At 39.5% G+C, this 22,522-nt stretch overlaps 2 protein-coding genes across 2 annotated transcripts; one reads left to right on the top strand and one right to left on the bottom strand.

Annotated features, from left to right (window-relative positions):
* Positions 1-11,219: 11,219 nt before the first annotated feature.
* LOC149844307 (protein DMP6-like) lies at positions 11,220-11,855 on the bottom strand. The gene has a single exon (XM_090001071.1). It carries the CDS (start codon positions 11,853-11,855, stop codon positions 11,220-11,222), a length of 636 nt encoding a protein of 211 aa, XP_089857197.1.
* A 5,975-nt stretch (positions 11,856-17,830) lies between these two features.
* Positions 17,831-21,144, top strand: LOC149844306 (stress-related protein-like). The gene is made up of 3 exons (XM_090000491.1): positions 17,831-18,144; positions 18,981-19,199; positions 20,498-21,144. The coding sequence occupies exons 1-3, from the start codon at positions 18,112-18,114 to the stop codon at positions 20,969-20,971; spliced, it is 726 nt and encodes a 241-aa protein (XP_089856617.1). The 5' UTR covers positions 17,831-18,111; the 3' UTR covers positions 20,972-21,144.
* Positions 21,145-22,522: the final 1,378 nt, after the last annotated feature.

Raw genomic sequence — 22,522 nt, 5'->3', positions numbered from 1 at the left:
GCAAGGGTGGTAAAAAAAGTTTACTGCAACCAGCACAGGTTACCTTATTTTACCGTAATCGGCAAGTATGAAAAATAAGGTTTACTGTATCCAGTAAGAACAATAAGGGAAGTTTACTGTAACCTTCACAAGTTATCTTTTTTTACCCTAACCAGAAGCTTTTTTTACCATAACCAGCAAGCATGGTAAGAGAGGTTTACCGTAACCATCACATGTTACCCTCCTTTACCGTAACCAGCACATATTACTCTCTTTTACCATAACCAGCAAGCACAGTAAGCGTGGTTTACCGTAACCAACACAAGTTACTCTTCTTTACCATAACCAACAAACATAATAAAAGAGGTTTATCATAGTAAGAGAGATTTACCGTAACCAACACAGGTTACCCTCCTTTACCATAACTAGCAAGTATGGTAAAAGAGTATTACCGTAACCGGCACAGGTTATCTTCTTTTTCCATAACCAGCAAGCATGGACAAGGAGGTTTAACGTAACCTACATATTTATTTTATCATGTGTAAATGAGTATAGATATTTGATAATTTTGACATACTCGCATATGTATTTAAATTATTTATTTATTTATTTATTATTATATATTTTATTTTATTTATATTTTTTTGTGCAAACAAACACCCTCAGAGTTTGGGATCCTTTTCCTTCTACAACAATGATACCTATCAAAAGGGAAAACTAAGACAGTTTTAACTTGCCTCTGCTTATACAATTAAAACTTAGTTTAAAAAAAATAACTGTCACTAGGATTACCTTCTAAACTCTTGACGGCTCAAACTGCCTTTATAGGTTGAGCAATAATTGAAAGGAAGAATTCTTTTGTGCTCATGTTGCTCAGCTTGAGCTCCTCCTTGACATGCTCTCCTGCATTTTGTACACTGCTTGCTAGGTAGGTCCTGTACCATGTTGCATTGTTTTCTGCATGCTCATTGTTTTCCTCTGAGCTTCATGGTCAATTAGTGATTGTGATGCAGCGCCAGAAACCTAACCAAGGATATTGTTCCAGATAGCACCTTTTGCCAACTACAAAGAATGGAAGAAGGAGAACCAACTATATTCTATGTTGGGATTTCTGCAACATTCTCTATTCAGAAAGTTCAAATTTGAATTCTAGAATATCAACTCATTATCATGTGAACCCTATGAATCTGCTAATGGCATTGCCAACTCTGTGCTATGGACCAACTCTGCTGATTCAATCTGTCTTGACTCTTGACTAAATTCAGGAACCTGTCAAAAATCACTGCACCCTGATCCTAAGTTGATCAAACATATGAATATGCTAGACATCCAAAGTTTATATTTTATTTTCTATCCCAGTTCAACCAACCACCGTAGTTTGGAGCTGGTTGGTGGGGGTTGTAGCCATGAGACAAAATAGACAATTTTATGTTTTAAATGCTAGTTGGGTCATTTCCAGCTACCTCTAACGCATCTTCATGCTTTTCTGAGAAAGGTTTATAACTCTTGACTGTCTTTGCACCAGTTGAAAACAGAGGTGAATAAAGTTCTGGAGACTGCGAGAATGGAAAAGCTGATTGGTTCCAGCTTGGACGCAAAGGTCTGGATCCATACTTCTGATGTAGAACTAGCATCTAGATTGCGAGGATTATGTGCAGCAAGCAATGATGTGGACATGCTTCACCGGATATTTATTACATCCCAGGTAAGTTCAGATTTGTAAATAGTGTAAGGACTACATATATAATATGATTAACTTCTATTCAGATGGACTAGTAATGCGAGTTGCGATAATGAACTCTGCAGAGTCCAGTTTGGATATGTAGTCATAGAACAGGAAAATGTGAAGCCCGGTCCCATCTTTTATGGCTTGTTTGTTTCACCAAATATGAAAATGGGCTTATTTTCACGTTGAGTGGAACAAACGTGTTTTGGGTGGGCCTACATGGGACTGGTGCAACTTTTCATATGAAAGTTGCTTTGCACCTCCCCATAGAAACGAGTTTTGCATGAAACTGCAAAAAAAATAATTATCAGAGTGAAGTGAGCACATTTTGGGTGGGGCCTACATGGGACTGGCATTTTTCACACACCTTCCCCTTGGGAACAAGTTTGCACAAAACGCTGGTTTCCTGGGAAACTTGTTATCATGTGCTGTCGTGTGATACAAACAAAGCCTCATAGACTAGAATACTGGTAGATCTACATAATGTCCTTGGGCGTGGGTAGAGCTGGCCCAAATATTTTTGTCAGTGAACTTCATTTCTGGGTCTGAAATTTAAGCATTACTAACCAAGCTCCATGTGAATATTGTTCAGGTTGAAATTCTTTCTTCCATGGAAGATGCGTCAACTGTAGATATTCCATACACCTGCCATTATGACATGAAAGGGGGAACCAAGGTTTGGATCGGAGTGTCTTCTGCTGATGGTAGTAAATGTGAAAGGTGCTGGAACTACTCTACTCAAGTTGGGACATTTTCTGATCACCCAAGACTCTGCAGCCGCTGTTACATTGTGATCATGGACTACCAACCTCAACTAGCTGCAGCAGGGGCTAGCTAAATCTACAGCAAAAAATCGAAGCATGACTGACCCTGCTAGCCGACTATGTTGGCAGGGTATCAGAACCATACTGTCCACATTCAGTTCAGCATTCAAAACTCAATGCAGATGGGAACTAGCTGGGGAGAAGAAGAGGGCTCCAAATCTCTGACTGGAGAGAGAGATTAGGAGAATTCTTTTTGTTTTTTCTCAAGATGTATATATTAGGTCAATCATTTTTATTTGTTTATGTTGATAAAAAAGTTGATAAAAAAGTTTAAATCTTTGATCCTCGAGAAAATTGATGATTTGAACTTATGTATTCTTCTATTTTGCTTGTTAATTTAAGGTTTTGATTCCTAGTGTTGGGCACCATAAGACTGCTGGTGGGTTACTATCATCCGCCATAATGACAATCCACCTCGCTCACTGATTAAGAATGGTGGATTATGGGTGATGGTCACATATGTTGGATCTGGTAAACGACAATCCAGTTTATGAATGTGCAAACTATGAAATGTGATAAAACATGGAAAACATTTGTCTGGTTACCAATAAATAAACCGGACATTGGCATCCAATAGGTTTGAAATTATTCTTACCCGCTGATACATGAATCATTCTTCTTTCTGCCGAACAAATTACTGTTGGGCGAAACTCTGTAAAACAAACAAGACAGGGAGCGTACCTGGATTCGCTATTGTCCGTGTAGTCAGTTCGGCGTTCTCCTCAGCCGGTCGACGCCCACAATGAGCCCAGGCCTAATGTCGACGGTGAGCATGACACGTTCTGCTGCGCCTGAATGCAGAACAATATTTTGGCAGGGGATTGTTACGAAATCTCATCATTTTCGTAACCCCAAACCTCTTTATATAATGGAGAATTGGGCAGTTACGTGAATGTGGTCTCTCCACATTCACGTAACTCCCACCCACTACGTCCATTATTCAGTCACTTACGTGACCCACTAACAAGGTGTCAAACCGGGTCAGACTGTGGGTTGGACCCGAAAACCCAAAATGTCCAATATTCTCCCACTTGACCCATTGACACCAAAAGTGTACTAAATCGAGGTGTATACCGTTATCTCGATTTAATTCTTCATGTGGGTTCACATGCCACCCTTTATCACAAGGATGAATCGTATGAGTCAAGGATATGAACAGCCCTTTATGAAATGTCATATTTCCTTGTACTACACTATAATTCACCTTCAGTGCTTAGGCATGTAAAGAAATTATCTTTATGAATAGGTTGGTCTCTCACATATTCTATTGGTCCTTTAATATTGTTATTCTGCTATTCTCTCTAACCCATATGAGAGATTCTTTATGCAAAATCAACAATAACTCAAAACCTTAGAGAATCAAAACATAAACACAAATGTGATTACATAATGTATTGTCATACATCAGAAGGAATCAAAAAGACCCATCCCCTTTACATGTTGGGAATACAATCCCGGTGCTAGCCCTTTAGTAAGGGGATCCGCAGTCATTTTCTTTGTGCCAATTGTATCAATACATACCAGATGATTCTCAGACCTTTCTTTAACAACAAAATATTTTAACTCCATGTGTCGACACGATGTTGAGCTCTTGTTGTTATTTGAAAAGGACACGGCTGCTTCATTATCATAAAAGATCTTTAGTGGTCTCTCAATAGAGTTCACTATACCAAGACCCATAATGAAGTTCCTTATCCAAATGGCCTGTGACGAAGTCTCGTATAGAGCAATAAATTTCGCCTCCATGGTATGAGCAGCAGTGGTAGACTGCTTTCCGCTTCTTCATGAGACAGCACCACCCGCTAGAAGGAAAATGTATCCAGTAGTGGATTTTCTACTGCCAATACACCCTCTTAAGTCTGCATCAGAGTATTCAATGACCTCTAGGTGGTCAGCTTTCCTGTAGGTCAACATATAGTCTTTTGTTCCTTGTAAATAGCGCATGACCTTCTTTGCTGCCTTTCAGTGCGCAATGCCTGGATTTGACTGATATCTACCAAGCATTCCCACAGCAAATGCTATATCAGGTCGAGTGCAGGTCTGCGCATACTGTAAACTCCCAACTGCTGAAGCATATGGGACAGCATCCATCTGAGCCTTCGCAATATCATCCTGAGGACAGTCCTTCAAGCTCAATTTATCCCCTTTCACTATAGATGCCGAACTAGGAGAATAATTCTCTATCCCATATCTTTTAAGAACCTTAAGGATATAGGATTTCTGAGATAGGCCAAGGACACCTTTAGTTCTGTTATGACAGATCTTGATTCCAAGGACATAAGTGGCCTCACCCATGTCTTTCATATCGAAATGAGAGAAAAGAAAGTCTTTTGTTTCATGTAAAAGACTCAAATCATCAGTTGCAAGAAGAATATCGTCAACATATAAAACCAAAATTATGAACTTACTCCCACTAGTCTTAATGTAAATACACTAATCAACAATGTTTTCAGTGAATCCAAAGTTCATTATTACCTGATTGAACTTCTTATAACACTGGCGGGAGGCCTGTTTAAGTCCATAAATTGACTTATTCAATTTGCAAACTAAGTTATTTGAGTCATCTATACTGAAACCAGGAGGTTGTTGCATGTATACCTCCTCATCCAGATCCCCATTCAGGAAGACGGTTTTCACATCCATCTGATGCAGCTCTAAATCAAAATGAGCTACGAGGGCCATGATTATTCTTAATGAATCTTTAGTTGAGACAAGAGAAAAAGTCTCATTATAATCAATGCCCTCTATTTGTGTGAAACCTTTTGCAACAAGCCTATCCTTGTACCTCTCCACATGACCTTTAGAGTCTGTTTTGGTTTTGTAAACCCATTTACAACCAACAGGTCTAACTCCATCAGGTCGAGGTACAAGATCCCACACTTGGTTCTTTACCATAGAGTCAAGCTCTTCTTTCATAGCATTGATCCAATGTGTTGATCTTTCACTTTCAATGGCTTCTGCAAATATGAAGGGATCTTCATCAATGTCTATGAAATCATTTGACTCTTGTAAATACACCACATAGTCCGGATGGATAGCAGATTTTCTAATTCTGGTGGACCTCCATACAGGTGCTACAGGTGGTTCAAAATGAACCTCTGTATCCTGTTGTTGTTGTATATCCTCATCAACAACCGGATCTAGTTGGGATTGATGTTCATTGACTGGATTTTCTCTTACATTACTCGAAAGAACAATGATAGAGAAAATCGGGTCATTATCCTCAGCAGGTGTAAAACCTGAATCCTGCATTTCCTCAAAATCAATATTTTGAGATGCATCTATCCCAACAGAACCATTTTCAAGAAATTTTGCTTTATTTGTTTCCACTATCTGTGGTGTATGAGATGGACAATAAAACCTAAAGCCTTTCGATCTTTCTGGATAACCAATGAAGAAACCACTAGTTGTCCTAGGATCAAAAGCTTTTATATGTGGGTTATACAATTTAGCTTTTGTTGGACATCCCAATATGTGCATATATGACAAAAAAGGTTTTCTACCTGTCCATAACGCGTAAGGAGTCTTTTGAACAGCCTTCGTAGGAACCTTATTCAAAATATGCACTGCAGTCCTAAGAGCTTCACCCCACAAGGTTAAAGGAAGGTTTGAGTGATTCAATATCGCTCGAACCATTTCTTTAAGCGTACGGTTTCTCTTCTCAGCTACACCATTCTGATAAGCACTACCAGGCATGGTATACTGAGGTACAATGCCTTCCTCTTTTAGAAACCGCGCTAATGGACCTTCCTTTTGTCCCATCTCAGTGAAACGACCATAATATTAGTCACCTCTATCTGACCTGACAACCTTAATAACTTCACCGGTTTGTTTCTCTACTTCTTTTTTGAAGTCCTTAAAAACCTGAAAGACTTCTGATTTTTCAGATAATAAGTAGAGATACATATACCGTGAGTAATCGTCTATAAAGGTGACAAAATATTTTTCACCCATATAACACGGTGAAAAAGGGCTGCAGACATCCGTATGCACTATTTCTAACTTTTCATTGCTGCGTTTGGCATCTTTCTTGTATGTGTTAGACTGCTTAGCCTTTATGCAGTCAACACATGGCTCTATATTCGTAAAATCAAGGTATCCAAGGATTCCCTCTTTTACAAGTCTTTGGACTCTCTCTTTCGAGATATGTCCTAACCTCCGATGCCAAAGCAAATAGGATTGATCATCCTTTAGACCACGTTTATTGCCAATCATTGTGCTCTCAATGGAGTGAGATTCCTGAATTTGGAGTTTGGTTCTTAATCAATACAAACCATCACACATATATGCAGAACCTATATTCATTGAATTTTTCATAATAATAAGTTCAGATTTTTCAAATTTAAATACAAAATCAAACTTATCAAGTTTTGAAATTGAAATTAGGCTCCGACTATAAGATGGAACATAAAATGTATCGACCAAATTCAACATGAATCCCGACTCCAACACAATTCTGTAGGTCCCAACGCTCTTGACATGCGAACGCATCTTATTTCCTGAGAAGATGTTTCTTTCATGCTCCGTTGGTTCCCTTTTGTTCAGAAATGCCTACAAAGAGTTGGCAATGTGCACCATGGCACCAGAATCAATCCACCAACTATGTAATGGAACATGAATTAGATTGCACTCATGAGAAACAAATGACTTATTACCTTTATTTTCGAGTCATTTCTTGAACTTCAAACAGTCCACCTTCTTATGCCCTTTCTTTTTGCAGAAGAAACACTTTATAGAAGGGCCACCAAACTGAGATTTGGCTTTCGCCTGAGAGTTTGAACTCTCCCCAGTGGCTCTCTTCTGATTCTTCTTTTTGGAAGAGCTTTTCTTTGGCCTCGACCTCTGTTTATCCTTATGAGAGGCCATATGTGCACTTGGCACCCTCTCACTCTCCAACCTCTCCTCTTCCTCGACACACTTACTCAAGAGGTCATTAAAAGACTACTCATCGTTATGTGTGTTGTAGGAGATTTTAAAGGGTTCATACTCAGTAGGTAACGAGGTTAAGATCAGATGGACTAAAAATGAGTCAGAGATGGCGAACTTCATGTCATTCAGTTGAGTCGCAATATTCCTCATTTCCAAAATGTGCTGTCGGATGTGACTGTCACCAGCATATTTCATAGACACTAATTTGGATATGAGGGTACTGGCCCTTGCCTTATTAGAAGTGATGAACTGAGCCTCAATGGCTCCCAGAAATTCCTTCACAGTCCTACAGTAAGGAATTGTGCCTCGAATGTTCTTAGCCACCCGAGATTGCAAAAGCAACAGGCTAAGTCTGTTCGAGCGCTCCTACTTCTCAGAGGCAGCCTTCTGATCAGTTGTACTCTGCTCTGTAAGAGTGGGAGGCTCGTCAATTCTAAGGGCCAGATCTAAATCCATATAGCCCAAAGTGAATAACATAATTTCTTTCCAATCAGAAAAATTCGATCCGTCTAAGATAGGGATACTACTAGAACCGTCGATATGGAAGGAACCTGATAAATCAAAGGAACGAAAAATGGAAAGATGTTACTATTATTGCTCAAACGAGACTTGTGTTGAAAAGGTAAAAATGAGACCCTTTATTTTCACCTTTTCTGAGACAAACATAGTTGAGCCATTATCGTTTCACTTTGGTGAAAACGATAATACTCATAATTGCTCTGTCTCTTCAATTCCCAAGGAATTGACTACAGTTAGTGAAACTAGTAGATCATGAATCTAGAGGCAATTCAGCACTATACCTTTTGGGTACGAACATGCTTCATGGGCTGGAATGCACATCTACTATCACACCCTGTGTAAATTTGGAACACAACGACCTACATTTGGGTAGAATCGATGTTTCATAAATTCACACACAATCATAATTATGAATCTTAATACGGTCCAAAGAATCTTTAATTAACACGACTCAGATCACTTTGGTGATTACATGAATCGGTTAATCAAAATCTTTTATCGAAAAACTTATTCGTATTATGGAGCACACCCATGCACACATTTTAATGCATGTATATTCATGACTTAATATCAGTTCATACTTCAACAAATATGCATAAACTAATTGTCATAAATTTAGTCATAATTCATGCTTAAAATCATCATGCATAACTTAACCAACGCTAAATACATGAATTAACATGCATAAGTCATGCATTATTCAAAATAAATACTTTATAAAGCATGAAAAATAACAAAAGCATGCTCATATGGGTAAAACCCAGGGTCCACATGTAGGAACCGGTCTAAAAACACTCTGAACCGGTCTGAAACTGCCCCGAATCGGTCATCTAAGGGTCCGAACCGGTTCTGAACCTTATAAACTGATACATAATATGAACTAAAGTTCATAAAATTCTATAACCGTATACCAAAATCTATGTATTTCTTTATATCTATGAAAATAGGGTCTCAGCATCTCGGAACCAGTGAAAAACTGGAAAGAACCGGTCAAAAACGGCTCTGAACCGGTTCCGGAAGGGGTCGGATCAGGTTCCTGATCCGATTCAGTCTCAATAGTGTTTGGATCTTGTTTCTTATGGATCCAACCCAGTTTTAAATGGGATCCGGGTCTGACCCGACCCATACTTAATACGGGTCAGACCCGGCCCGAACAGAACCCGGGTTAGACCCGGTCTTAAACAGGCCCGGGTCGGCCCCGGTCCAAAAAAAACCCGGGTCGGACCCAGTCCAAAACGGATACCGGGTTCGACCCGATCCAAAATGGACCCGGGTATGACCCGGTCCAACATGGACTCGGATATGACCCGGTCCTACATGGATTCGGGTATGACCCGGTCCAAACCGGATACCGGGTACGACCCGGATTAAAGCGGATCCGGGTCCGACCCGGTCCTTAATGGTCCCGGATCGGACCTGATCCAAAATGGGTCCGGATCGGACCCGATCCTTTCCGGATCAGACCCAGACCCGGTACCTTTATGGGTCCTGGTCAGATCCAAAAAGAAAAAAATGCAGACCCGATCCACCCAAAAGGGTTTGGATCGGGTCTGTCCACGGGTCGCCTCGCCGGACCCGATTCGGTTCCCTTTTAAAACCTAAACAGAAACCCGATGGTTTCTGTTTCAGTTTTAGGGAAAACCGAAAAAAAGGGTATTCGGTTTCCCCCTTTTTCGGTTTCACGGCGACCCACGTCGCCGTCACGGCGACCCACGTCGCCGTCACGGCGACCCACGTCGCCGTCACGGCGACCGACGACCTGCGTCACCCCACGGTGACGTTGGTCTGGCGATATCCCCCCTCCTCGACAGACGACGTCGCCCCACGGCGACTATGGAGGTGGAGCTGATGGCTGAAAGGGCGTGGTAGTGCCTGCCAGTCCGGCGGCAGCCCCGACGACATCAACAAGGATGCCGCCGGCCAGTGGCTGCCCCTCCACGGCGAAAACCCACGGCGAAAACCCACCCCCTCCGCGACGACTGGTAAGGGTTATATATATATATATATATATATATATATATATATATATATATATATATATATATATATATATATATATATTTTATTGACATCGCCGGTTTTGCAGGTTCCTCCGGCAATGGGGTGGGTGATCCGTGGCACCGGCAAGACCGCCGCTGTCACATGCAGCTTTCCGGCAAAATGTCCAGACGCCGGCCAACCCGACAGCTCCGGCTATGATCCCGGCGACAGCAAAACCTTCCTGCAGCCCAACGGCCACAGGTATAAAACGCAAATTTAAGGTTTGGCAGAACAGGGAAAAAAGATGTCGCCCTTTACGGTGACATTTGCTGGTGATGACTGTCGCCCCACAGCGACAGTCTTCGGCTAATCGGTGGTTGTCGCCCCACGGCGACTCCACCGATGCCAAAACGCCGTTACAGCCTACACGGCAACGCGCAGCGGGAATGCGCGGCGTTGTGGGCCCATAACCCAATGTTGGGCGAAACCCTGTAAAACAAACAATACAGGGAGCGTACATGGATTCGCCATTGTCCGTGTAGTCAGTTTGGCGTTCTCCTCAGCCGGTCGACGTCCACAATGAGCCCAGGCCTAATGTCGACGGTGAGCAGGACCCGTTCTGCTGCGCCTGAATGCAGAACAATATTTTGGCAGGGGATTGTTACGAAATCTCATCATTTTCGTAACCCCAAACCTCTTTATATAATGGAGAATTGGGCAGTTACGTGAATGTGGTCTCTCCACATTCACGTAACTCCCACCCACTACCTCCATTATTCAGTCACTTACGTGACCCACTAACAGGGTGTCAAACCGGGTCAGACTGTGGGTTGGACCCGAAAACCCAAAATGTCCAACAATTACATCCTGACCGGGCCTGCTTGCCTAATCTTTGATGTCTCCTAAATGTGTCACAGTTTACATATTACATTATGGTGATTCAGATCAAATTCTCATTTGATTTTGGCTAAAAATTACTGTTACTGAGCTCTATATGGACCTTTTTACTGTATTTTTGCATCGCCTTTTTTTCTGCAATTTTTGCATGTGTGCTGCTCTAGGAAAATTGTCGCCTTTTTTTTTAATGTGCACCAAATTCCAGGTTCATTTATCACGTTTATGTACACACGCATGCACACCAAATGGCGATGATGACTATCTTCTGAAAATTGAAGGAAGAATGTTTCATTGGCCAATGGAACAAATCAGAAAGGTTGAATATGAGTTACCCTATAATTAGATCCTTGTCTTTCAGCATCTGACTAGGCCCTCAAGTGCAAGGCATCTGCTCGTAGTAAAAATGGATAACCAACCCCCCTCCTCTTTGAAGGGAACATCACAAAGAGAAAGCTGATCACAAATCCAAATACCAAAGGGACCACGTTAGTCACCTTCCTTGGCATTGCCTTGTAATAGCACCCTGCAACATCATTGTTCGATGAAGCAAATGCTAGAAAGGCTACGATGGACAGTGTTACATGAAACAGATCGCTTCTTCTTAGTTGGTAAGCTGACAGATCGGCTGGTTTTTTCCGGCCGCCATTAAAGGTCCATATCCCTCGGAGCGTAGCAATCCCATAACATAGCCTTCCTGATACAGTTCGATAGCTGTCTGTCAATGCGAAGAAGATGCATGACAATATGCAGAGGCCCAAGAATACAGCCGTTAACCACCGGTTTAGTGTGTTGCATGATCCATCATTGGTCACTATTGGAGCAAAAATGGTGAATGCCAGGATTGTTGCAGTTGGTAGCAGAATGTTGAGGCGAGCAGTGCCGCTAAGAATTGTGTTCAACATGTAAATGAAACGGGTTTCGTCGGCTTCTGTGTCGGCTTCGTCGTCGTCGCTGCAACTTTGGATGAGAGATTTTCCAATGGAGCTGTCCATGGCAGACATTCTTGATGCCAAGCAGGAACATGGTTCTATATATATATATATATATATATATATATATATATATATATATATATATATATATATATATATATATATATATATATATATATATATATATATACGTCCAATTTTGCTTGTGATTCCTTGTCTAATGGAGGAAGCTAGGTCCGCCTGTATGTTTACTTTGTCTTGAGGACTATGGAAGCAACAACTTTTGGATACGTTAAGCATCAAGACAAAGTGTGAAGACATGAGCACAACTTTTCTTTTTGTTGGGAGTCGTGAAATTTGGAATTCAAGAACTTGGTCAGGATATTGCATGAACATTGAAGTTCACAAACTTGCTACTGTTTTGCATGATGTACAATGTACATTAATGCCTACGGTGTGGAAAGAAATTTACACAACCTTTATGCACCAAAAGTGGGAAAGATTGACCGTCATTGTTGTGTTTGGGAAAGAAGCCGTGTGATGGTCTGCTGCCAAGTGTAAATTTCGTCTCACAGATTTGGGTTTTGGGTCTTCCTCGAATTGATCCACTCACAGACTTTATGTGACCCAGCCCTTCATCCATTCTTGAGTTGAGGACAAGTCTTCCTGCCATGTCCACCACATAGGTTCCTACACTCAGAGAGTCGGGTATCCAACCCATTAGGGTGCACTCTGCTTTGGATTTGGTTCAGGTTATTGCAAGTTAAGAAAATAGAATCTCAAACCCGGCCCACATGATTTACAGGGTATTCAGAATTTCATTTTTCTTACATGAAAGTATATGGAAAAAGGCACTCAGGTCAGCCGGATCGAGTTGGACAACCCATAAAAATCACAACCAAACCCAACTTGCATGGAGTAGGATCTCATCATTTGACATAGGATGGGTAGGCTAAGGCAAGGTTGTTAAATGCGTTGAGGCGAAGCGAGGCGTTGAGCCTGCGCTTCGCCTCTGAGGCGTACGCCTCTCACAACTGGTATGAAAGTGAAGCGGTGGGAGGGGAGGCAGTAAGAGAAGGACCACGCGCCCAGCTGGTACGGAAGCGAGGGATATGCCGGTCGTCCGGTGGTCGGAGAAGACTGAGCAGCAGCTGCAGCACAGCAACTCCGGTGGTCGGTGGTCACAACTGGTCGGAGGTTGATGAGGGGCGCATCACAGCAACGCCTCAGTACCTTGAGGCGTGACCCTCGCCTCTGAGGCGTACGCTTCAGGTACTGAGGCGTACTCCTCTCACAACACTGGGCTAAGGTGATATTGAAAATCACCATTACCGGTGATTTTTTCAATTATCACCGCATCATGATCATGGTGGCTCGGAATACTATCGTGGGGAGCCCCCACAAGGCGAGTCTCTATATCACCAGGACATCTTAGTGGTACAAAGATGCCGTCCTTATAAGGATGTGTGGTGATTTTCAATATCACCTGCTTCGAACTCGTTCCATCCTACATTCAATCCTAGCCTAGGATTGGTCCACGGTCACATTTGGATGTGGACTAATCCTAGTCCAGATGCATCAGCTGGACAGCTAAGATCGTATCCTGCATGGTACTTGACTCAGGTTTGGGTCGAGCCAAATAACATTCAGATGGTATTTGTAGTTTTGTACTCCCATACCCTAATAGCTAAGTCCGTTCTAAGTGCAGTTCATCTAGAAGAAGAAAAAAACACATAGGGCTCATTCTGAATAAATAAATGGTTGTAAGGGAGTTACCTGACCAATGAAAAGCTGACACATGTCCACCTCGCAGGACCCACAACAGTTTGACAGGTAGAAGGGAAGGGCTGAGCTAAAAATCTAAGTTAGGGTGAGCACAAATACACACTAAAAAAATAATAATTTAGATGACAATAAACTATACTAAAAAGTGCAAAAAAAAATTAAGGAACTACATAATATCATATTCACAATTAGGACATGTTAGATGTAATAAAAAAAAATATTTAACAATCATGGTTCAAAAACCTAGTGACTCGTGATTTGAGCTAGTTAACTTGGTTCGGGTTTTGTTAACTTTTGATTTTGTATAAAAAAAATGTATTATTAGTCAATTAAAAAAAACTATAAAATGACATGACTTCACACTAAGTTACAACTAAGCTACATCTAGTCATGTAATAACATAAAATTGAAATACTAAACAACTAAACTAGTGTCTCCAACTATAATTTATATAACACAATTCATCTAAGCAGTCTAACAATATCCATACAATACATTCAAATTAAGGTTTTGCTTCTAACATTTTATAAATTCATTTAAACACATTTTAACATGCCCATCAATTCATTCAAAACTATAAATTTGTTCTCTATATAAATTCCTTTAAACATTCAATGTTCAAACACAAACTTAAATTCTTTCTAAAATTGAAACACAAGCTTAAATTCATTCATACACATTCTACCCTACCCATTCAAACATGTAACTTCATAACATACCCATCAATTCATTAAAAAATATAAATTTATTTCTTGCTCATAAATTCTTTTAAACATTCAAAATTCAAACACACATAAATTCCTTCTAACATTTAAACACAAAAGTAAATTCAGTCAAACACATTCTAATATGCCCATCAAACATTCAAACATATAACTTCATAATATGCCCATAAATTCATTAAAAATTATAAATTCATTCAAACACAAACATAACTTTTTTCTAACATTTAAACACAAATATAAATTCATTAAAAAACATTCTAATATGCCCATCAAACATTCAAACATGTGACTCCATAACTTGCCCATCAATTCATTCAAAAATATAATTTTATTTCTTACTCATAAATTCTTTTAAACATTCAAAGTTCAAACACAAACATAATTTCTTTTTAATATTTAAATACAAACATAAATTCATTCTAACCTGCCTATCAAGCATTTAAACATGTAACTTCATAACCAACTCATCTATTCATTCAAAAATATAAATTTATTCTTTGCTCATAAATTTCTTTCAACATGTAAACACAAATATAAATTCATTCAAACACATTCTAACTTGTCCATTAAATATTTAATTATAAACATATATCCTTTATATATGCACATGCAAAATGTGTATCCATAGAACCCATTTTAACTTGGGTCTTGCTTCCAAGTTACAATATAATTCATAAATTAATTTAAACACATTTTGAACCTACACATCAAATATGCAATGATTTTACTTCAAAATTTAGCTTTGTTTGATATAAAGATCAAAGAAAGCAATTTTAATGAATAATGCAATGTAATTAAGTTTAGGTTTTGATCTTGAAATGCATTCAGCAAGACGTGACAAAGAAACACAAACATCCTATAAATAAATAGTCAATTAATTAGTTAACCCTCCAAAAAATCAATAGAGGATATTATAAATATTTTATAAATAATTAAAAAAAGTATAAGCCACTCAAAATGAAGAACATAAAACAAATTTAATAAATTTGATGTCTTTTACCAATTTATCTTGATCATAAGGTCAATAAATGAAAACGCTAACCCAATAAACAAAAGATAATAAAACTAATAAGAAACTAGAATATACTATATTTTAAAAAAATCAAATAATTACTCTAATGAATACCTTTTAGAATAGGAAATTGCTGTTTATAATTGCTGGCTCTTGCAAGTGTGGGAAACTTTCAAATATTATGTCTAATTTTTCATTGTCCCTGATAGATGTAAATTTAGAAAATCCTTGAAATTCTAGATTTTTCAATGTCCTGGATGCACCTAGGGCTACTTTAAAATTTAACATTGTTCAATTATTAAGATTTTATGGGCTTTCCAATTCATAAATCTCAGTAAACCTTACTTTGTGAAAGTATGCCATAGAGATATCTAAAATTTATAAGTTTTCACAATTTTCTGTTGTTCCTAATACTGTGAAAAAGACAGAAATTGCTTACAGGATTACTGTGTAGGCGAATTTATCAAGTTTGTGTGCCCCAATATCTCATGAAACCATTATCAAATCCTAAAATACCAATATTCAAGATCATATTAAACATAATTTAGCAACGTCTAGAAAAAATCTAGATAAAAATCAAAATAATATACCTTAAAATGCATTAAACCTGCTTCGCCCCTTCCTCTCTTTCCTCTTATCCCTAGAGATTTTTCCCAACTAGGTTGCCTATCTTAGTTTCTAGCCCATAACCAATCCAAATGAACAACGAAGAGAAGGGGAGAAACAGAAGAAGCAGCAGAAGAGGAAGGAGAAGAGGACAAAGAAGAGAAAACGGTAAAATCAAAACCAACGTTAGAGAGAAAGAAGAAAAAATCTATGTTAATTTCGTAACAGACGAGGGAACATGGCTTTGAAAAAAAATCGGGGTAAGGGGTCCCCGACTCTCTCTCTCAGCGGCGATGGTGTGAGGTCAGCAGGATGAGGCCGCGCCGGTGGTGATGCCTCCGGCAAGGCGCGGTGAGGTCCCTCCTTCATTCTTCCCCCTCTTTCGTTCTTCCCCTCTTGTCTTTATCCTTCTTTGTTTTTCTTCCTTCTTTTTCTTCTTCCCCCTTCGTTCTTCTCCCTTCTTTTTATTCTTCCTCCTTCGTTTTTCCCCCTTTTTTTTTTCTTCCTTCTTCATGCAGGAATCAGTCGCTGCACAGGAAGATGCTTGAAGTGGAAGTCAGCCTACTTCAGTGGAAGGTGATAAACCATCCGAGAAGATGATATTAAGTATTTTGTATCGAATCTTTTATTCATTTATTTTTGTGTACTCAGCTAAGTGTCATTTTTACAACAATACTTCAAAATAATCAAATTATGTTGTTAACAATCCTGACAATTTTGAAATGTGTATGTGTACAGAAGAATTACTTGTTTTCTCAAGTGTGGCAGATATGAACTTCTTGGAAATTTTGAGATCTTGGTTGTCACTGGTTATGTCTGATTTTAGATGCAGGACATACTTCAATTATTTTTCAGCAAACTAAAGAAGAAAATGCAAAGCAAGTGCAAGATAGGGAGAGGGTCAAGCAGTCATCCCATGGTAAAACTAGTAAGAATTAACTTGCAAAACTTCACATTTGCAACTTATTCACTTCAATATTTGTCCATAAATTATCATATTCTGCTTATTGAGCAGCATTGTTTGCACAGTTCTCATGGTCTGGACAAAATCTTGTTTGGAAGTAAACTTTTATATTTTACCAATATGGTCTTATATTGCTTTCTCTTTTCATTTTCTTTGGTAGTGCTATAGATTTGTCTAAGAAATGGAATTGTGTCATGTAGACAGAAAAGTTGATTTGGAAAATACGCTTGCGGAGGAGAGCCCAAGACAGTTGTTGGAGCATGAGGCATCTCTTATATCTAGAAATGACAAATATAGCGGTACCTTCTTATGAGATCATTTCTCTAATAATTTGAATGTTTGTCTTGTCTAGTCTGTCATCCTGCAACAAGTTCTCATTGAAAGCAAAATCTGTATTCTAAATTTTTATTTGCATATTGGGAGTTATAAAAACTTGGTTAGTCATTGATTTGCTACTTGTATACGTGGTGGTTTTGATTTTTTATTGATAAATTTTATTTTATTTTTCTTGAAATGAATCTGCATAGTTTTAGCAGGCAGGCATAGTGATTTCTACTATTTGATTTGTATATGAATTAGTAAAATTCATTATCTGTCAAAGTGTTCTAAAGTAATTGGATCTCAATGATATCCAGATATCCGATATCAATTACAATGTTGTGATATTGAAAAATTAGTGTGTATTTGTTTTATACACAATTTTTATTTGTTAGTATTTGAATTCAATTTGAGGTCTATATTTGAGGCAAGAATCTATGATTTTTAGATAAGTTTGTAATTTAATTCTTATTCTTGTTAAAACATGTAAAATAGTGTGAGAAATAAAGTAATCTAATCAATTATTTATTATCTATGTCTGGCCAAATTATCTAACCATCGTCACCAAACAACAAACATTTACATCATAACAACCGTGTACGGTTGAAAAGAACATTGAGTTCTCCACGCGGATGGTGACGAGTGGCGCGATGTTGAATGCGCGTCAAGTTTCCTTCGCATCGAAGTCGTCGACCTTGAGAAGGGGAGTGGGGCCGGAGGCTTAAAACCGTTTCCACCGTCTCAGACGCCGTTGATTCGGAGCTTCAGACGTCTACGATCTAACGCTCTCCTATAAAAGCCCCCCTCTCTACCTACGATTCATTGCAACCCTTCTCTACTATCTTCTTCTTCTTCTACGGTTTCTTTCTGCTCTTCTTGTTCTTCTATAAGATTCTCGTTCGCTGCAGAGATCTAATGGCGGATGTCAACGATCGCGCTACCGAACTGGTACTAAATATGTTTTTTTTTCTTTAGGGCGTGTTTGTCTGCCGTGGAAACACAACGCAAACTCAAGGCTCCTTTTCCTCCCAAAATCAACGCATGACCCTTCCTGCTGGGAGGGTCCGATTCATTTACCGCGGAAGGAGGCTCCGCGCTGAATGAGGCGCGGAGCGCCCTTCCTCGACATGCAAACGCCTCCTTAATGTGTTTGAATCTCTAACTTAGTATTTGAAGCTCGAGATACGTGAATTTCAACTGAAATATGTATCTCAAATACGGGATTTTGTAAGTATTTTAATGGATTAATATCTGCTCCAATCGATTGTTTTTTTTCTTTTTGAGTGAAAGGAAAATAGTTTGCTACAATCGATTGTCGATTGTTTGATTGTACCTGTAACCGACTTAGCAAAGCCTAGCATTTTTTATTTTTTGTTGCATCAAACAATATGGATGTATTTTTTTTTTAAGTCAGATCTGGTTTTTGGATTCCTGGAATCTGACCTGTGAATAGATTTTCTTGGCAATGTATTTTTTATTAGAAAAACACCTTTTTTTTTTTAAGAAAACATGATCCAAGGGTGGATTGCCACTAAATCGGCCATACTGAACACATCTATTGTCTAAGAAATTTGCATCGTGAGGTTCCAATTAGATTGTGGGTACAAAGGAATGTTATAAATTCTGTGTTTATTTGTTTCCACTCTTTAGTATGGATCTCACGCCAAATTCAATTAGCGGACGCTCACGTTGATTCCCTTGGGAGATCGTTTTAGGAATTGGGGTTTTTTCTTGGCTTGGAGGCTTAGGGTTTCTTTTGATGAGTGTGAGAATTTTGTTGGCAGGGTGAGCAGGAGAGGTTGAAGCATCTGGAGTTCGTGCAGACCGCCGCATCGAAGGGGATGACGTGCTTCTCAAGCCTCTACGGGTACGCGAAGGAGAACTCGGGCCCGTTGAAGCCCGGCGTCGAAGGCGTCGAGGGAACCGTCAGGACGGTCGTCGGCCCCGTCTACCGCAGGCTCCACACCGTCCCTCTTCAATTCCTCCGCTTCATGGATCGCAAGGTAGATACCGATTATCACAAATCTCGTTCTCTGAAAAAATCTCGCGATTTTACGGAGCATTTTTTCTTCGTGAGGAAATTCTCGAGAAAATATCGGCGTATTTAAAAATTTAAAACCATATAATAGTATAAAGAAAATTTGGGAATTATAACGCTAATGATGGGACCGTCAATCACCCAGAATATGGTTTCGACACAAGGGACCAGGGGCACTGTGGTAGGGGCAGGTTGGTGGTCCGTATTTGTGATTTTTTTTTTTTTTTGAGGAATATGATGACACTTTCTTCCTAGTCTTATTGTTCTTCGTTTTTTATTTATGGGACCTGGTATTGGTTATGGTTCACATGCTTACAAGGAATATGAGTTGGTAGTGATGAGTGATAGAAAACATAAATTTTATGTTTTTTCCTTTGCATTAAGTCAATCGTTGAATATTTCTTGTTGAATATCAAGTCATTGAAATATTTGTAAGACTCCTTTTCACATCAAACTTGATGGTAAGACTTGTGTTATTGATGAAATCATGGTGGTTATTTGGTTGCTATATTTCCAATTTAATGAGTCATGGCTTGAATCATTCCAAGTGTTCAATTTAAAGATGGGTATCTCTTAAAATACATGAATTTCTCCCTTTTCACATGACTGGCCCCATCTCACATATCTGAAGTGCAGCCGTCCGACTTTTGAGTTGGAGGGCTACCAATTTTTCCTGTATAACTCTTGTCTATGCCACTCAGGTTAGGCACATGACCATTGTTCTCTACATTTATGTGTTCAGCTTAAAATTAAAATTTGAATATTATTTTAATAGTTTTAACACTTGTCACGTTTTGATTGACACCTAATATTTTTAAATTATTTTTTTACTGATTCAGAACGAACACTTAGAGTATCATTGGCCAAACGATACAGGTCCAATTCCGATACTGACAACAGTAGATTTATCAACTAGAGGCCTGCCAAGGTTTTTACCTTGAGAGGGTATCCGGGGAGCGGTTAAGTGAACCAACCGGCTATGTGACTGAGCGAATCGCATCACAGTATTTCATGTGAGGCCTGCAATCTGTTGCTGTGGGCTCCATGCAATGCTGTCATGTGAATGACTAGTGTAACGTAGCCGCTCACTCAAGCGCTCCTTGGCCAACAAAATGAATTATACATGTGTTCATGCGACCATCACACTTGGTGCATTTAGTTAGCTTTATGTCGTTGAAAGATCTTTTGATGCAGTAAAATGACCTAGATCTTACGGAGGAATTCCTCAACATCGTTAATCTCTGCAATTTCATTCTCTTTTAGGTGGATGAAACGGTTTGCAAGGTGGATCAGCGCATGCCTTCTGCTGTGAAGGAAGCTTACTTGGCCGCACAAAAGGCTCCGGAGGTGGCTCGTTCTGTAGCATCAGAAGTGCAGCGTGCTGGTGTGGTGGAGACTGCCAGTGGTGTTGCTAAGGCCGTCTATGCCAAGTGTGAGCCTGTAGGCAAGGATCTCTACACCAAGTATGAGCCGGTCGCGTCGAAGTACGCGGTTACCGCTTGGCACACTCTCAATCGGCTACCTCTCTTCCCTCAGACGGTGCAGATTGTAGCCCCTACTGCAGAGTACTGCTCAGGCAAATATAATGAGGCTGTGCGTTATACAGCCACCAAGGGATATGCTGTGTCTCTCTATCTACCTCTGATCCCTGTTGAGAAGATTGCCAATGTTTTGGGTGACGGTGAGCATGCTTCTTATGAGTTTGCAGCAGATACCACCACTGGGAGTCAGCAGTAAACAAAGACGTTTCTTTGCATACCTACATAGGATTCAGCAGTAAAGAGTATCTTTGCATATGTATGATGTCTTCTGTGTCATCTGGCCTGATGTCTCGCCTCTTGTTTTTGTTTTCGTGGTGAGAACCTTATTATCTGAGATTTTTTTTTAGTTAATTGTGAGTGTTCTGTATTCTGTGATGGGTTCTACTTGCATCTTCACTCCCTTCGTTGGTTTTCTTAAAACTGTGGAAAGGCCTTAGATTTAATGTGTAAATGCCACAAGTTATTGTACTAAAATATTGACATGCAATCAGAAGTGGACAGTTGTATTTGAAAAAAAGGCATTAAGGGGTACAATTTGAGAAAGGGTCCATGAGCCCAAGGGTTTGGCATAGTGCGAAGGGGCGTTGGCTGCTAGACAGGTGATAAGGGTTCCATTCTCACGGTCAGCCCCTTGCATATAAGAAAGGCCAACGGCATTATGCTTCTTGCTCGTGCCAAAGTAAGGCATCTCCCTGGAGGCAAGGGGTGTATCACGTGTTTACACTGCCGGGAAAACAATCATAATTTCGGTAGATTTAGCCAGTGAAACTATCTCTGAACTAGATGGTGGTTTCCCGTTCCTCATGGAAAAAAATAGATCCCATCATCTGACATAAGATGGAGTCCATACTACATTTAATCCTAGCCATCAAAGCAAACCAACAGCCATGATTAGTCGTCCAAATGCATCAGTTGAAACACCAGGATCCATACAGATTCTCTGACATCAAATGTCCTTGTAGGTTCAATTTACCTGCAACATTACTTTTTTCTTTTATTTAACAAAGAAAACCCTAAGGCTTGAAAAAGAATGACACCTTACCTGCCAATCTCCAAGCAGTTAAAACTCCTCAGCCACTCCCCTCGCCCCTCCAAGGGCAGATGTCCGTGTTCGATGGTTGGTGTAACAAAATGGTGAGGATGAAAAGGAATTTTGGCGTTAGAAAAGCAATTGAAAGAATTGGGAGTGGGCAATTCGAGTAATTGGCCAGTATCTCTTATGTTGCATTTGATTCACGAGACCTGTGGATTTTTTCTCATGTGAAAGCACTAAAAAAATTGTCGCATGAACAAGTTCCTGTTGTATGCACAATGGTGAATTTTTGGAAGAATGTATACAAAAAAATATATAAATTAAAATTGAAAAATGACCTTACTATCCTTGCAATATGGCACGCTTCTCATAATACCTACCAAATTGATAAAATCTCTCTAAAAAATCATGGATTATCGACTTTTTTTAAGTCATTTTTGCTCTTCACACATGCAAACCTATTGAGGTTCACGTGATATATAGATATGTTGTAGAAAGTTTACGACCTTTCAATAAAAAAGAGATTCTACAAATATCCACAAATACAGGATGACCTTTGCGAATATAACATGTGAACCTTAAGTAAATACTCATCAAGAAGTTTTACAAATGTGTATGGCATTCACAAATACCTATTGTGAATGTCTTTGACTTTCGCACTCTGATAAGACCTCCATACTAAATTAATTTATATACCTTAATATTCTCTAAGGT

The sequence above is a fragment of the Nuphar pumila genome, chromosome 3, assembly GCF_984573655.1.
Source record: "Nuphar pumila chromosome 3, dmNupPumi1.hap1.1, whole genome shotgun sequence".
Taxonomy (NCBI): Eukaryota; Viridiplantae; Streptophyta; class Magnoliopsida; order Nymphaeales; family Nymphaeaceae; genus Nuphar; species Nuphar pumila.
The sequence above is the reverse complement of the archived record's forward strand: the minus strand, read 5'-3'. Positions and strand labels throughout refer to the sequence as shown.

Excerpts from the sequence above, each read along its gene's own strand:
- LOC149844307 (XM_090001071.1), bottom strand. The coding sequence starts at position 11,855 with ATGTCTGCCATGGACAGCTCCATTGGAAAATCTCTCATCCAAAGTTGC.
- LOC149844306 (XM_090000491.1), top strand. The coding sequence starts at position 18,112 with ATGGCGGATGTCAACGATCGCGCTACCGAACTG. Across the intron at positions 18,145-18,980 it reads ACGATCGCGCTACCGAACTG|GGTGAGCAGGAGAGGTTGAA; the intron begins GTACTAAATATG and ends TTTTGTTGGCAG. Across the intron at positions 19,200-20,497 it reads TCCGCTTCATGGATCGCAAG|GTGGATGAAACGGTTTGCAA; the intron begins GTAGATACCGAT and ends ATTCTCTTTTAG.